The sequence below is a fragment of the Phaseolus vulgaris genome, chromosome 9 (assembly GCF_051622355.1).
Source record: "Phaseolus vulgaris cultivar YP4 chromosome 9, ASM5162235v1, whole genome shotgun sequence".
In the NCBI taxonomy this organism is placed as follows: domain Eukaryota; kingdom Viridiplantae; phylum Streptophyta; class Magnoliopsida; order Fabales; family Fabaceae; genus Phaseolus; species Phaseolus vulgaris.
Genome location: NC_143506.1, coordinates 11,641,706 through 11,657,844, shown reverse-complemented (window position 1 = coordinate 11,657,844; position 16,139 = coordinate 11,641,706). Strand labels below are relative to the sequence as shown.

General features: G+C 28.0%; 1 protein-coding gene across 2 annotated transcripts; it reads right to left on the bottom strand.

Annotated features, from left to right (window-relative positions):
* Window positions 1–3,418: 3,418 nt before the first annotated feature.
* LOC137823112 (cytochrome b5) lies at window positions 3,419–7,033 on the bottom strand. 2 transcript variants are annotated; one of them, XM_068628237.2, is made up of 5 exons: window positions 6,787–7,033; window positions 6,521–6,686; window positions 6,203–6,300; window positions 4,004–4,070; window positions 3,419–3,922 (listed from the first exon to the last, which is right to left on the bottom strand). In XM_068628237.2, exons 3-5 carry the CDS (start codon window positions 6,287–6,289, stop codon window positions 3,672–3,674), a joined length of 405 nt encoding a protein of 134 aa, XP_068484338.1. In that variant the 5' UTR covers window positions 6,290–6,300; window positions 6,521–6,686; window positions 6,787–7,033; the 3' UTR covers window positions 3,419–3,671. The 2 variants fall into 2 exon arrangements, with proteins under 2 accessions (XP_068484338.1, XP_068484337.1); XM_068628236.2 differs by lacking the exon at window positions 6,787–7,033 and having other exon boundaries at window positions 6,521–6,750.
* Window positions 7,034–16,139: the final 9,106 nt, after the last annotated feature.

Here is a 16,139-nt window from a genome sequence, read left to right as displayed (position 1 = left end):
CGAGTCGAGTTGGCCCGGGCCGATGTCGAGACGAGCGGGCCTGGGCCCCGATCAATGTCGAGCTGAGTGGGCCATGGTCGATAATGAGCCGAGCGGGCCCAGGCTAATGTCGAGCCGAGCAGGCCGAGGTCGAGCTGAGTAGGCCTGGACCGATGTCGAGTCGAGAGCAATTGCGGGTCAATTGTCAAGCCAAGCAGGCCCGAGCCAATGTTAAGCCGAGCGAGCCCAAATTGATGTTGAGTCGTCTGGGCCTGACTGATGTTGAGTTGTTCGGACCCGACTGATGTTGAGTTGTTCGGGCCTGGGGTCGATGTCAAGTTGAGCGGGCAGGGCCGATATTGAGTCGAGCGGGCCCGGACCGTTGTCAAGACAAGCAGTCCCAAGACAATGACGAGCCAAGCGATCTCGGGCCGATGTCGAGTCGAGCGGGCCCGGGCTAGTGTCGAGTCATCCCGGCCTACGTCGATGTCGAGTCGTCCCTACCGGATCGATGTCGAGGTGTCCGGGCTCGGGCCGATTTTGAGTCGCTCGGGCCAATGTCGAGTGGTCCTGGCCCTGGATGTCGAGTGGTCCAGGCTGAGGTCGATGTCGAGCCAAGTTGGTCCACGTCCTGGTTAAGTCGGCTTAAGCCTAGTTCGAGCCAAGTTATTATGTGTCCATATCAAAATCGATTTAATGTAATTAACAAAAGGAATTTAATCTAATTAACAAAGTGGACTAGTCTAGATTTAATTCACTTTAAATGAATTTTTAAAAAATCTAAATAAATTTGATCTAATTAAAATGGATATAGATTTTAAATCCAATCTATTTATTTGGATTTTAAAAAATTCAATCCATGGTAACCCTCCGTAATACATGCCTAAGAGGATACGTGAACACTCAACCCAAGACACAAAACACAATGGACATTCTACATAGTAATAAACAAAAATGGTTCTACAAGATGGCCTTCAACCGGATAGATTTTCGGGATGCATTTCATCAAATGAATGAGACATTCTTTACTAGTTGGTGAGATGCTACCATCAGGCATTCTTTACTGGTAGATGAGACACTACAACCGAATGCTCATGATTAAATGTATTTTACCCAGTTGGGTTAGCCATTTACACCAACGACGCACAAACACAAACACATATGCCCTCAGACGACCTTTTGCTTATTGAATATTTTCTTTCAACAATAATCTTGTTTAAATGTTACTTTGGTGTAAAATTGGAAGATAATGTTTCAACCAATTAGATAGTATAAATCATATAAGAAAACTACTATACAGAAATGTCTTCGTAAACTTATATTTGAACCAATGATTTAAAAAAGGAGAGTAAATGGTAGAAACCAAATATTATATGATAACATTCACTTTTACAACTAGAAACATCAAAGAAAGTAATAATCATAAGAACTCACGGATGAACATGGGTATGGAACCCATTTTAGTCTTGAACATTTGGCACATATGTATATCAATTAACAATTGAGATTGAACCATATAAATTATGTTGTTGAATGGGCGGAGAGTATCTTCATTTAGTTTTACCAAACACTAAATTGAACCATTTAATTTTGGCAGCTAAATTATTATTTAGTTTTACCAAACACTTAAACTGCTAGTTTATAAACTCAGAATTCAGTTAAAAATGTATTAGCTAAATATATTTTACTAACAAATTTTCTGTTAAAGTCACTTTAATCTTAAATAAAAAAACATGAAAAATAATATTTTAAAAGGTACTATAATTGGACGTCCAAGGTTTGTACATGTATATAAAACAAACAATAAGTGTTTGTATATAAAACAAAGAATAAGTGTTTGGAGTCTTTTAGACGATCAAGTTAATGAATCCCTTTATATAGTAGGAAAGAAATAATGAACATTCACATCCCTGAAAGGTCAAGGATCTTGGTCCAAAGCTTGAAGGCGATGTGTGGACATTTTGACCTAATAAGTGCAAACTTTTTGTACTTACAACAAACTTGGTTGATTCCTTAGGATTCTTTTTATCCTTGAAGGTGTCGATGATGCAATTCTTCCATGTAAATCCACCTTTCCTCTTTCACATTATGTAAATCAAAGTGAACAGTAACAATTTATTAAAGGGAACATCATAATAAGTAGCACCATACCGAAAGATATGGTATAATATATGCTGTTATCATGGGGGTGTTGGGATAGCATGCTAAAAGCCTTGCTTCACGCTGTCATTTTAATTGTGCACTACACTGCTAGTTTCAGAGCTTGACCCATGCTCTATGTCACTTGTTACTTCTCAGATTTTCATATCAAACTCGCCCACTACTTACTGTCATTTCCAAATCTGCTACTCTCACCATTGACAATAATGTAAAAAACTAACCGACAATCATTTTATTTGTTGTTTCAGGTTCCTCCTTCTCCAAAACTGCTAATTTGATATTTGAGCAACAACATCTCAACTTAATGCATCTTTAATGATAAATATTCTAGTGAAGAGGATATCTATCAATCATCAGAGCATGTAGTTGACAGTTAAATTTCGAGATGGTCATCGAATTGTATCCTTCCAACTTCATGAATTGGTTCCAAAGAAATGAGAGGGTTCCACCTGTAGAAGATGGTACAACGCTCAAGTCAGTAAGATTATAAATAATAATGAGTGTAGTGTAAAATTTGAGTTGAAATTACTCTCTGTGAGTTGTTGTCTCCCTCTGAGTTATTGTCAATTGTTTCCTCTTGTCTTCGTGTGAGTTGTTGTCTCCCTGTGAATTGTTGTCGGTTGTTCCTCTTGTCTTCGTTTTAGTCATCTCTTCTTTATGAAGTCATTTTCTTTCCCTTAAATAAGATAGTGTCCTCTCCCATTTCCCCTTGTATCTACTCTTGTTTTGAGTTATATTTTCAAATTAATTATAATCTCACATTGTAATTGTAACATTTTACCCATTTTGTAATTAGCATGTCAAATTGAACCTCTTTAGTAAAAGAATTTTAAATTTTTAGTCAAAATCTTAAACATAACATCTACTATTTAAGAGTTCACCTCCCTTCAATAAATCTTTAACCGTGAATTTTCCATCAAAATCTTAAACTTGTAAGATCTTACTCCATCACAGAAAATGAATTATTCTACAAAAACTCTCAAACATTTCTAAAATCACAAAAAAATTTAAGTTCTTTCCTAATACAAAAAAATATTCATCATGAAATCTTGAATATGAGATCTGCAATAATTTACACAAGATCTGAATCTTAAGGGATCTTATATCTTATTTAAGAGTAATAGGAATTAGGAGGTTGACTTGGTTTGTCGATCAACCACGCAAGGTCCTTGAATTGCGGCATTGAAGGGCCTGGAAAAGAGGTAATTGCCACTACCAGCGTGCACATGCATGTTCATAATAAATGATAGGTTGATAAATAAAGTAATGCGGAAATAAATATTAAAAATGCAGCGATCCTTAATAAAAAGAAAGAAAACCAACTTTATCCCGTCCAAACATTAAGTTCTCAATTCATAAATGACACTAATACCAATACCAAAGAAAGTTGGATTGGAAAACATGGCTTACTCAATAATAGTCTGATCCAGATTCAATGCTCAGACCCCATAAAGAAACTAAACACTGTTCTCCAAATGGCACTATAAAGCTAACAGACCCCTTCGCGGGGGTCAAATTTGCTATAGAAGGAATTACTCTTTCCTGGTGTACTGCCGGACAACAAAGGCCAAGCCCAATATCAGGAGAGGGACCAGGAATTGCAAGATCTTGATCACAACATCTGAAGTCTTCTCAGCATTGTACAGAGATTGCTGAGGTGGAACGTAGGTCCGCTTTAGGGGAACAGTTGATGCATCAATCTCACCGATGTAGTATTTTGCCATCATGTCTCTTGCAGAATCACTGTGTCCCACGTCTTCAAAATCATTGGTTGCATCTTTCCCTGTAATTCACAAAGTGATAATAATCAATATGGTAACATTTTGGTGCTTTTATTAATAAGCTTCAGATGAGATGAACACACCGGTGCCAGACAACAAAACCTCATCACCTCCGGGATGTTCCTCCATGAAAGGGGTGACATCATAGACCTGAAATTGTTGAAGCACAATGTTTTGTTCAGTGGCAGAAATTAACATCATAACAAAAGTAGAATTCAAGCTATAGAATAAAAACTCATGCCATTATACATGGGGTTCTGTTCTGCACTCCTTTATGGGTGTTTGAATAGGCCTCAAAATGGGGCATTGCAATCTCAGGTAATGCTTAAATAGAGAAAAATAGGCTTGCTTCTTCTATCGTTCAGAATAGTGAAAGAGGGTTTCCTCCTGCCCAATGTCATATGAGCCAGTATCTTGTATAAAGGATGGGTTACAGAACAGTGAGGCAACTCAGATTGCATCAAGAGCAATGAGATCACAGCCTTTGGCATCTAGGGAAGATCACCCCTGAACGCATATATGACTAACATCTTTCTGTTTCACTAGGAACATAAACAGCTTGCATAAAAAAGGATGCCTACTCAGCTATTTCAGTGAGAGTGGTTACTGTCGTCGCTGTAATGTTTGGGAGTGGGGAGGTGACAAAAGGAGGAATCAAATTGATGAAAGGTATGTGAGAGGTTAATGAATTTCGTCCCCCTTGTTTGGATGCTTAAAATCCTCTTAAGCCCCCCAATTTGGGAACTTTAAAATACCCATAAAAATTAATACAGGAGCCTATTTGAGGGTCGCATGATATTAACTATCTACATCCAAATATCTTAAGAAACTCCCAAACGAGGAGGCTGGTTTGAAAAAAGCTTCACCTCTCAAATCACACATCACATTCAAAAGTTAAATAAATCAACAGGTTAATCCAAATTCTAAACCATTCACGCATCAACAGAATTCAAGCGATAAAGCATCTACACTATAGTGAATATACAAATGGCATATGAAAATAACTACCTACAGATTGAATAGTCTCTTGGTATTTTAATATATATTCCTGGCATACTTTTTCCCACAATCAAAGGTATGGACTCAAAATCACTGTATGATACGATAACAAGATAATTTCACATAGTAATAGACATGGTTAAATATGAGTATAAGGGTTGGATTTGGCAAATCCATCACTCAATCTGATCAAAACATCTTGGGTTAGCAAACTAATCACCCAATCCAATCAAAAGATCTTAGGTTGGGTTGAGTCAGGTCTCTACATTTTTTATTAGACTCAATCCAACACAATTCACCCTTAATCATGTTAGATTGGGTAGAGGGATGAATATATAAAAAAAATATTTTTGTTAAAATTTGTAATTTCAAAAACAATTTTTTTAAAAATAAACTATATTATTTAATATTTAAAAATTGAACAATTTAATATTTAAAAAATAAGCATTTAATTAACAGAATAAAGAAATTAAATTTAATAACAGTTATATTATTATTATTATTATTAACATTATTTAATAATTTTCATCTAGTTGAAGTAGATATCGGATTCAACATGCATAACCCATCATCTAACCCATTCGAGATTGGATTGACCCAATTACAAAGATAACTCGACCCAATTGCAAAGATAACTAAACCCAATTTGGGTTGGATTGGGTAGTCGGATTAATAGACCCAATTAACACCCTATGATTAGAGCTGTCCAGCCCACATACTAATAATGAGCGATGAGCAACTCCTTGGGCAGTAACTTTCAAATCAGTAGTGACATATATGCCCATCGTTAAACAGAACTTTTGATTTAGTTCTTCTTTTATGAGTTTTTATTTTAATCTAACATTTGCTATAAAACCAGAATTTTCAATCGTAAGGACCACTAAATTCCCTGCAAGGTTAAGGGTACGTTTGTTTGTTTTTCGATTGAACAAGTACAAAATTCCAGTTGAACTCAAGTTACTGAGACACAAATTCAATTGGGATTACGTTAGACACAAACATGTTAGGAGTCTTTTAGCTAGACAGCTGCTCTTATCAGAGCTAATCACCAACTACACACAAATGCACACAGAAAAGAGAGAAAATAAAAAATTGACTGATTCAGTATAGCAGGAGAAACAAGACATCAGATCAAACACACGAACCAGACGAAGGAGCGTTAACTTAAACCCAAAAAGCATGTACTGAACCCCTTGATTTCATCTTAAACCCGTCGTCGTTTCTCCAAGATAATCAATAAATTGAAGCAAATCGGAAATTCTCCCAAAGAAAAAGAAACATACCTTTCCCGAAATGACGAGCCAACAATCCTTGGTCTGGTTGTGCTTTGCGACCTCCTCGAAAGTGTGAAATTTCCGATCTGAAGCCATTGTTCTATTGACTGCGACCACAAAATCAAAAAAGAAGAGGACCCAGAAAAATTAAAGTCAAACCCACTATTCCATGTTTCTTAAGAGACAATATAACGAAAAGAGGATCTAAAGAATCGCGAAAGGGCACAGCAAAGAATCATCCGAAAAGAGAATTGACGAAAACGTGATTTCCATGATTTGAAGTGAATCGATGAAAAGAAGTTTGTGGTTAGTGACATCAATACTTACCAGTGAAAAGGGTTTGATTCCTCTCCTACCCAGAAACAGATCCTTCACCACTCACACTGTTGTGTTGTATCAAACCACTCTTTCTTTTCTCTATATTCGGTGACCGCTTCCATAGTTATATATGCTTTCTTACACATGATTCGCAGCCAGAATAACCTTGTAGGATCTTAAAATTACAGAATTGACACATAAAAAGAAACTCAATTTCTCATTCTAATAACAATAATAATAATAATAAATAATAATAATAATAAAAATAATAATACCTTGAATAATTGTATGGCCTGAGTGATTCCAAAAGATTTTTCTAGATAAAGATAGCTTCTTTAGAAACTTCTAGTAAGAATATAATTGACACGTGATAGAATTAGGTAACTGGTAAATAAGTAGGTAACATAAAAAATAGAGTGAAATATAAAAATAATAAATAAGTGTTTCGTTAGAGTGATGGAAAAAAATTGACAGAATATGAATATAAATAGGTATAATGAATCTTGGACTCTTTCTTTTGCTAGAACATCTTTCATACACGAGTTTTATAAAGATCTTCCATTTTTATTTTCTTTTTTCTTTTTATGTCACATTTTTCAAGAATTTCACGTCACATCAATGGTAAATATGTTATAAGATCTAATCATTAGATTTAAGAATCAAATTTAAACTCTTACCCAATGGTTTTTACTTTTGTTCTCCTTGTCCTCTCTAAGCATATTACTTTAATTTTATTTTTAGAAGCAAACAAAAGGTAACATTTTGGTGTTCTTTGCAGGGCATGGTAGCTGTACTAGTTTTTGTCTTTATTACGATATTATTCATTTCTACTCTTCTGCATAAGTAGAGTATTGAATTTACTCGATTAATTTTTTTACAATATTAAAGTTTGAGGTTTGTCGAGAGGATTTTTTTTCATGAGTAAAATATTTTTAAAATAATTAGTATATACCATATTGAATTCAGATTTTTGAGAAGTTGATGAAGAAATTTAGTAAAATAGGTGTTCCTCGTATCATAATTGTACATTTTAATTTTTCAAAGTTCAATTAGGTTAATTTCAAATGGTGTAAATACTAAATTTTATTAGTTTAAACTTTAATGGTATCAATTGAATATTTCTTATTTTTCAATTATTATTTTATCTTTTTATTTACAAGTTACAATTTTACTACTAAGATCCAATTTCCTGTTTAGCAAGACGACTTTAAAATTTAATATAAGTTGAAATTCTAAGTTATATTAATTAAATTCAATAAAATTTTAACTATTTAACTATTTAACTAATTATTTATAAATTTTATCATCTTTTTAAAAATTGTCTATATATTTTTTATTTCTTTCTAATTTTTTAAAGTGAATTCATCCATCTTTTTTAAATAGAGTGTCATTCAGATACTGATAAAATGGAGATCAATTTTAATTTAGTAAGTTTTACTCTTCACATCAAGTTTGGATCTCTCTAGATTTCTTAAGTTTTTCAAGTCACTAAAGTTTTTAAGTGGAATGATGTTTGTTACATGTGGGTCACCACAGAAAAAAAATTAACTCTAGTAGTTAAATCCATAGATAATTCAACATATTTTATTTTTAAATTTTCAATTATTAAATTGTAACGGGTGAGACTCAAATTCAGGTCCTTGAGTGAGGAAATAAGCTTTAACTATTACATCAAAGAAGTTTTGTTGTCATGTTATGGTTATTATTATATTTATTAGTATGATTATCAATATTAATATAATTATTAATATAAACATTATTAATATTATTCATATTAGCGGCTCTCACATCCGTGTCGTAATTTTTTTTATCATTCCCTCTCTCAATCAGTTTCTTCACTCATTTCGCTCGGAGACTAACATACCTCCCTTTTTTTCCTAAGCCCTCTCTTTCTCATATACTAACTTCCTCCGACACACTTTTATCTGGTACATTTTTTTTCCTTTCAATTTTTTATTCAATAAACAAAATCCTACTATTCTTTCTTTTTTTTTCTTTAATATTTCTGTTATAAGTTTGATTAAATTATTGTATTCATGTATTTTATGGCGTTATTTGTGTCAGCACAATAATAACAATAATATCATTATACAATGCCAAAAACATGGATAAATGAATAAAAAAGAAAAGTAAATTCAGATATTGCATTTTCATCTTCTACTTTATAATTGAAAAACAACACTTACCGGTTGATATTGTGGTTCTGGAAGGAAACTACGACTTCTCATATTTTGAATTTTGAATATGAAAATAGAAAACAAAAAAGGTGTTTGATGAGATAAAAGTGAAGATAAACGAGAGAAAAATATGCAATTGTGCCTTAACAAACCTCATTTTGAAATATTTAGTTTTGAATTTAAAAATAATGTTATCTATTATGTTATCCTTTTGATATATAAAATTAAATCTGCTCATAAAATGATAAATTCTCCTATACTTTTAAAATAATAAAATAAAATATAAATATAAGGATAAAAATGAAATAAAACAAAATGACAGTTAAGAGGAGAATCTCTTTATATATAGGTATAGATATTTAATATTAATATTATTATTTATTATAATAATATTATTAAATATCATTAATACTATTAAATATTATTAAATATTATCAATATTATTAATACTATTAAATATTAATAAATATTATTGATAATATTAAATATTATTGATAATATTAAATATTATTGATAATATTAAATATTATTTATATTATTATTACTAATATTATTCATATTATTAAATCTCAATATTATTAATATTATTAAATCTCAATATTATTAATATTATTATTACTAATATTATTCATATTATTAAATCTCAATATTATTAATATTATTAATACCATTAATATCATTAATATTATTAATATCATTAATATTATTAATATCATTAATATTATTAATATCATTAATAATAATGGTATTCATATTATTACTATTATTTATAATATTATATTAATATTATTAGTTTTATAATGTTATGTATATCTATTAGTTATAATTATTATTATTAATATTATTAATACCATTAATATCATTAATATTATTAATATCATTAATAATAATGGTATTCATATTATTACTATTATTTATAATATTATATTAATATTATTAGTTTTATAATGTTATGTATATCTATTAGTTATAATTATTATTATTTATAAATATTAGTTATGATTTTATAATTATTAGTATATATAAATAATTTTTGTTTTTGTTATTCACAAACACACTATTCGTAGGTAAATTACGGACTGGAGTAGGTGAATAATTCTTGTTTCTGTTATCCACATACACATTGTTCGTATGGACTGTAGTTGGAGGGTTTTCTTTTATCCACAGACAATGTTTGTAGGTAAACGAACTAGAGTTGATGGGTAAAAAAATAATAATTACCTACAAACTCTAGTCCGTCGAAATATTATTATTACTATTATTAATACTATTCATATTATTAATTATTAACATTAAAAATAATATTAGTAATATTATTTATATCATTAATAATAATATTATTAATATCATTAATAATAATATTATTAATATCATATTAATGTTGTTAGTTTTATAATGTTAATAGTATGGGTATCTATTAGTTACAATTATTATTTATTATTACTATTATGAATATTAGTTATAATTTTATAATTATTTATATATATATATAAATAATATTTTTAATATTATGTATATAATTATTATGATTAATATATTTATATTATTACAAATTTAAAACTATTAAGATTATTTATATTTTTAATATTGTTAATAAAAATGTTGATATTAATAATAATATTGAATTTATTTTTGAATATAGATTTGTGGGTAAAATTTGTAGATAATTTTAAATTTATCTATGGATAGAAATTTGTGGATAATAATTTGTAGGTAATGCTGGATTTATCTACAGATTCAAATGAGTAACAATATCTGTAGGTAATGCTAAATTTACCCATGCATTCATATCCATGAGAAATATCCATAGATAATGTTGAATTTATCTACGAATTCATATCTATAGATAAAATTCGTAGATAATACTGATTTTTTGTATTTTTGTATGAGTAAACATTGACTTTGAGTTAAAATTGAATAGTTATTAGTCTGTTCTTAGAATTCTTTATTAATAGTTATAGTCTACCTATGTATCGTTTTTGTTAACATGTGAGCTTTGGTATAGTTCCTCCATATTTTTGTATTTTTTTTAATAATATTTTTTTCATGTGATGGGAATAGTTACTATGGATTGGTATACCATGAAGTTAATTGGATTGTGGGGTTTCAAGTAATCAATTTTAATGTTGTCTTTAATCAAATATATATTTGTATTAGTTGCATTTTGATGTTTTAAAAATTGTATTACATATAAGAAAATTTGATAATTGATGGTTTATTTTGGAGAGAATGATTAATTTGTTTTGAAGTTACATGTTTAAGTGTACATTTCTTTTAGTGTTTTAGATGGAATTGTTGAGTTGATAGGTTATGTTTTGATTAGACAATGTAACTTTAATTTTTTTTATTATTTTAATTATAGATTGTGAAATAGAATGGATAAACTTAGACAATTGAATGATTGAATAATTGTCTTAAATTTTGTAGATTTTATAGTTTTATGTAATTTGCATTTATCGTTGATTAATTTCATTTAGGAAATCTTATATTTGGGGATTTATTAAATCAAATTCACTTAATGAAATGTTTGTCTCCCTTAAAGAATATCAACCTAAGAGCAAATAAGTAATTTAAGTAGTCAAATTTGTACAACAATCTTAAAATTCATTGATCGAAATGACTTTGGCCCAAGTAAAAGAAAAATGATATCAAACATTTTTTCTTTATGTATTTTGCATCTACCTTTCTCAACATTCTTTCTTTATATATTGATTTATATTTTCATGTATTCCTTCATCACAATGGATATAATTTTAAACATGGTGAGAAGTTTGCAAACATAAAGATGAGTTCCAAAGACATTTTTTTGTAAAGTTATAATTTGGAGTGATTCTATTATAAATAAAAACTCATTTTTGGTGGTTTAAAACATAACAATTGAGAAAACTTCAAGTAAGTGGAAGAAAATCAATCCTATATTCTTTTAGAAAATTTGGGTGTGATGCCTTTTGCCATATTATAAACCATAAAAGAAAGAAGCTTGATGAAAAAGGTAAAAAATGCATTTTAATTTGTGTTAGTGAGCAATTAAAAGTATACAAATTATACAATCATATTGCTAAAAAATTGTTATTAATCGTGTTCAATTAATATTAATTCTAAAATTGAGATGCTCACAAAATTGAACCATAACAAGCTGAATTTGATGATAATAATAATTTTGACCGTGACCAACTCATATGGAGACAAATATGTCCCATTAAAAATAAAAGCTTCTGGCAAATTCAACTCATATCTCAAAAAATATGATTATAAATTCAAATATAAGTTAAAAGTCCTATATTTAAAATAATGTAAACTTAAGAATTTTAAATTGAAGGTAGTGTAATAATTTATTATATAGATTAGTCATCATGTATTAAATTTAATCCTTAAAAAATCTCAATAATAGTAACCCAAACTTTTTCATAGATATGCAATGAAGATCTAGATTGTGTTTTTTATGTCTTTGGATCTTGAATATAATATTGTGTTTCTAATCACATTTTCTTTTGTGAGCAATCATATTTAATTTGATATACCGTACGCATTTACTTTTTTTTTATTGATAGAGCCGTAGTTGGCGGAAAGCTTCAATGCAACGGATCACGATCTTTATTAATAAGAGATGCATTCTCTCTCTCTTTTTTATTTAAACATTTTTTAGAATAAAATTATCGAATTTGATTTTAGTTTTATTGTTTATAAAATTTAGTTTTTTTAATTTTTGTTTTCAAAATTTGAAATCTCTATTTATAATCTTTAATACTTAATTTAAAATAAATAAAAAATATTTTTTTTACATATCTTAAAAACTCTATTTAAGTATAGCTTGATATCAAAACACACTAATGGACAACTTTATCTATATAAAAGTAACTAACTAGAGTTATAATATTGAAGATCTAAAATATTGATTTTTAATTTTAAAGAAATAAAAAAAACAAAAAAAATCTTACCGTACCAAAATCGCAATTCAATTTTTTAATATTAAGTCTTTTTTTATTCTTTTAATGATAGAAAAACAATTTATGATGATTAAAATACATAGTTATTTATTTGAGATGTTATTAGAAAGTTTTCATCATCCAAAGTTTTCATTTAACTTAAGGCATATAATTATATTAATTTTACTTTTTTCTGTTTATAGGAAAAGAATAAACAATATAATTTTGTAAAATACAGTAGAACTGAAAAATTATAAAGTTTTCATCAGCCAACATTTGTCAATACAATTACAGGAACGTTTCTTTTAATTTTTACCATTTTTAGTTTTATACATCACATGAAGAAAATTTTACACAATTAAATCATAAAATTAAAGAAATATAAATTAGTGTATTATGTAGCACAAACACTCACACCAACACCGACACAAACATTGATACAACACTGATACGGACACGGAAATATGTATAATTTCTAAAACACAGGATACGAGGACATGAATTTATATATTATATAATTATGAATTATATAAATTGAAAATAAATATTTATGTGAACTAAATATGCTTAAGTTTTTTTAGCAGTTTTTCATGACTAGTTCAAAAAAGTTTTGTTCCTTATTTTTATAATCATAATAAAAATTTATACAACAAGTTTAAACTTTTGGAAAATTAATGTATTTTTCATTTTTAAAATTATGTTATACCTATGATAAAATTGTCAGAAATTCAATAAATATTTTTTGAATTTGATACTTCACCGATACATATTTTATAAATATCAATATCTGATATATGAGTGTGAATCTAAAATGTGATGTGACATGAAACAAACTATCATTTATTAATTTCGTTTATAATGACGACGTAGATAATTGAATTTAAAACTTCATATAAACCATCCAAATGTTTTATGTCCACATGAAATTTGGTACGTGTTTGAATATTAGTTAGAAGATTAGGCGGAGTTCGTTGGAAAAAAAAAGGTACATTGTAGTTTGTAAGTTACCTGGCATTTGAGATGAAAACATAGTACATGTGACACAATCTTTAATATAAAAAAGTGAAAATTAGTTTAAATATTACTATCGAAAATTAAACACGTCTTTAATTTTGTAACTGAAATTGAAACACACACTTAATCATCTTTAATCAAGGAAATGAGTCTGATTCTATTTTATAAAAACATATTTATGTTTAGATTTAATATTATTGTAACCTAAATATAAATGATTTATTTGTCAAAATTAGTTGAAAGTTAGTTCTCAGTTAATAAGTTTATTTCTACCCAATAAGCTTATTGGTAGTTAATCAGTTACTACCTTATAAGTTCTTATTTAATAAATTAAATCATCAAATAAAAATATTTCGTAAACTAATTAACATATTAATCGGTAAATAAATAAATAAAAAGTATAATTACATAAATTGTATTATATAAATGAAATTTTTATGTTTTTAAACAAAAGTATATTATTATGTGGTTATAATTTTATATTTTTAATGCTTCTATTTATTTTTAAAATTACATATGTTTTTTTATTTGAACAAGTCATCTTATTTAAACGAATCAATCTAATAAGTATTGATAAAATTATTATTTTTTATTTCTGAATTTAAATTACTGCTATATTGAATTTTTCTTTAATAATTTTTTATTGCATGTAATCTTTAAATAACATTATCATGTAATGATATATTTGTCTATTACTAATTTATAATATTAAATATTATTTTAATTTGAATTATATCAAAATTAACTCATCAAATACTAAAAGTAATACAATAATTAGTTAGTTTTTTAAATTGAAATATTTAAAATATTAAATCTTATTTTTTAATTTTAATTATATAAAATTAAAAGATAACTCATCAAATACTAGAAGTAATACAATAATTAGTTATGTTTCTGAAATTGTAATATTTATAATATTAAATTTTATTTTAATTTGAATTATATAAAAATAAAAAATAACTTATCAAATACTAAAAGTAATACAATAATTAGTTATGCTTTTAAATTTGAAATAGATAAAATAAAACTAAGAGTAATGTTGTAAAATTAATATTATAGGATATTATATTATTATTTAGGTGTTTCTTAAAATCTATAAATGAGATAGTTGGTCCTTCATTTTCACAAAACTTCTATCTCTTTATTATTATTCTTTTTAAGATAATTATACTAAAACTCTATTGGTTTTAAGATAGTTTAGTTTTTACTCAAGAAAAAAATACTCCAATAAAAAGAAATATATATTTTTTATCTTGGGTTTATTTGAGCTCAACTCATAATTTTTAGCTTAGGAAAAAATAACCCAATAGAAAGAGAATTGATTCGAAACAATTTCCACTCAAACGATCAAATGTGGTTTAAGCAAAATTGTTAGGTGTTAATGAACCTCATAGGATAAAATTGAGAAAATTTGAGTAGTTATCGACATGACCTTTGAGGTAAGTAATGTGAGGCTGAATGAGGCAAGGGTTACTGTCCACAATCTACTACGTGTGTGAGGTTGAGTAGAGGTTAGTTCACATAATTTATGAGTCGTGTTGACGAGTTGTTTAGTATCCGAGGAGGTACAACTTGCATTTAGTGTAATGAGCTATGCTAGAACGAATTCAATAAGATTTCATATTCCACTAATTGCCTAATCATATATAATAAGGTATCAGGTGATGAGAAGCTAAAGAAAAGATATTGTAGACATGGTTTGAGACTACAATGAGATAGTGATTAACACTTATTTAATTCAGTCATTTAAAAAAAAGAGAATTTTCCAGATTAAATTACTAGTTTTGACAACAAAAATACCTTTTGTTATCCATTCATTCAACGTCAATTTTTTTTTTTCTGTCGTCCACCAAACAAATTCACCAATTTTTTTCCTGTGTTAGCTCAAAAAAGAAACAACAACAAATTTATTGATTAAAAACTAAACTAAAGTTTCGTATTATGTTAAATAATATAAGTAAGCTTCCTTTTATTTTTGTTTTTCTCAGAAAAATAATTTTTGTACTGCATATAGTTGCGTCTCTGATTGCAATTAACAAAATCATTTTAAACGAGAATTTGAATAACTTGTGAAATTCTAAACCCAATACGCACTATTTCGAAAGAAGTCAAAATGTGAGTCTAAAAAAGGAAAACTTTATTTAAAAATGACAAAGAAAAATAAAATAATCCACAACTACCAAAAAAACATTGGGCTAGTCAATGTTGTCAAACTAACAAAATCAAAAGTTTGGAAAGAAAAAGGCAACTTACGTATTCAAATGTAATATAAACAAGTTTTCTTGTGAAGTAATTAAAAAAAAGACCTTTTTGAATTGCGTCTCATGTTTGGCACACCACATTTAGAATTGCATTAATTGGTTTTTGCGTGTTAAACTAATCTGAAGACAATCTTAATACAACACAAAATTGTTTATGATTTTTTATTTTGGGTTTCATCAGATTGGAGCATCATGCACCAACAATTACTCCAATGGCAGAGCAACAAATATAAAATTATTAAAATCAAAA

Excerpts from the sequence above, each read along its gene's own strand:
- LOC137823112 (XM_068628237.2), bottom strand. The coding sequence starts at position 6,289 with ATGGCTTCAGATCGGAAATTTCACACTTTCGAGGAGGTCGCAAAGCAC. Across the intron at positions 4,071-6,202 it reads GGCTCGTCATTTCGGGAAAG|GTCTATGATGTCACCCCTTT; the intron begins GTATGTTTCTTT and ends CAACAATTTCAG. Across the intron at positions 3,923-4,003 it reads GGTTTTGTTGTCTGGCACCG|GGAAAGATGCAACCAATGAT; the intron begins GTGTGTTCATCT and ends TGTGAATTACAG.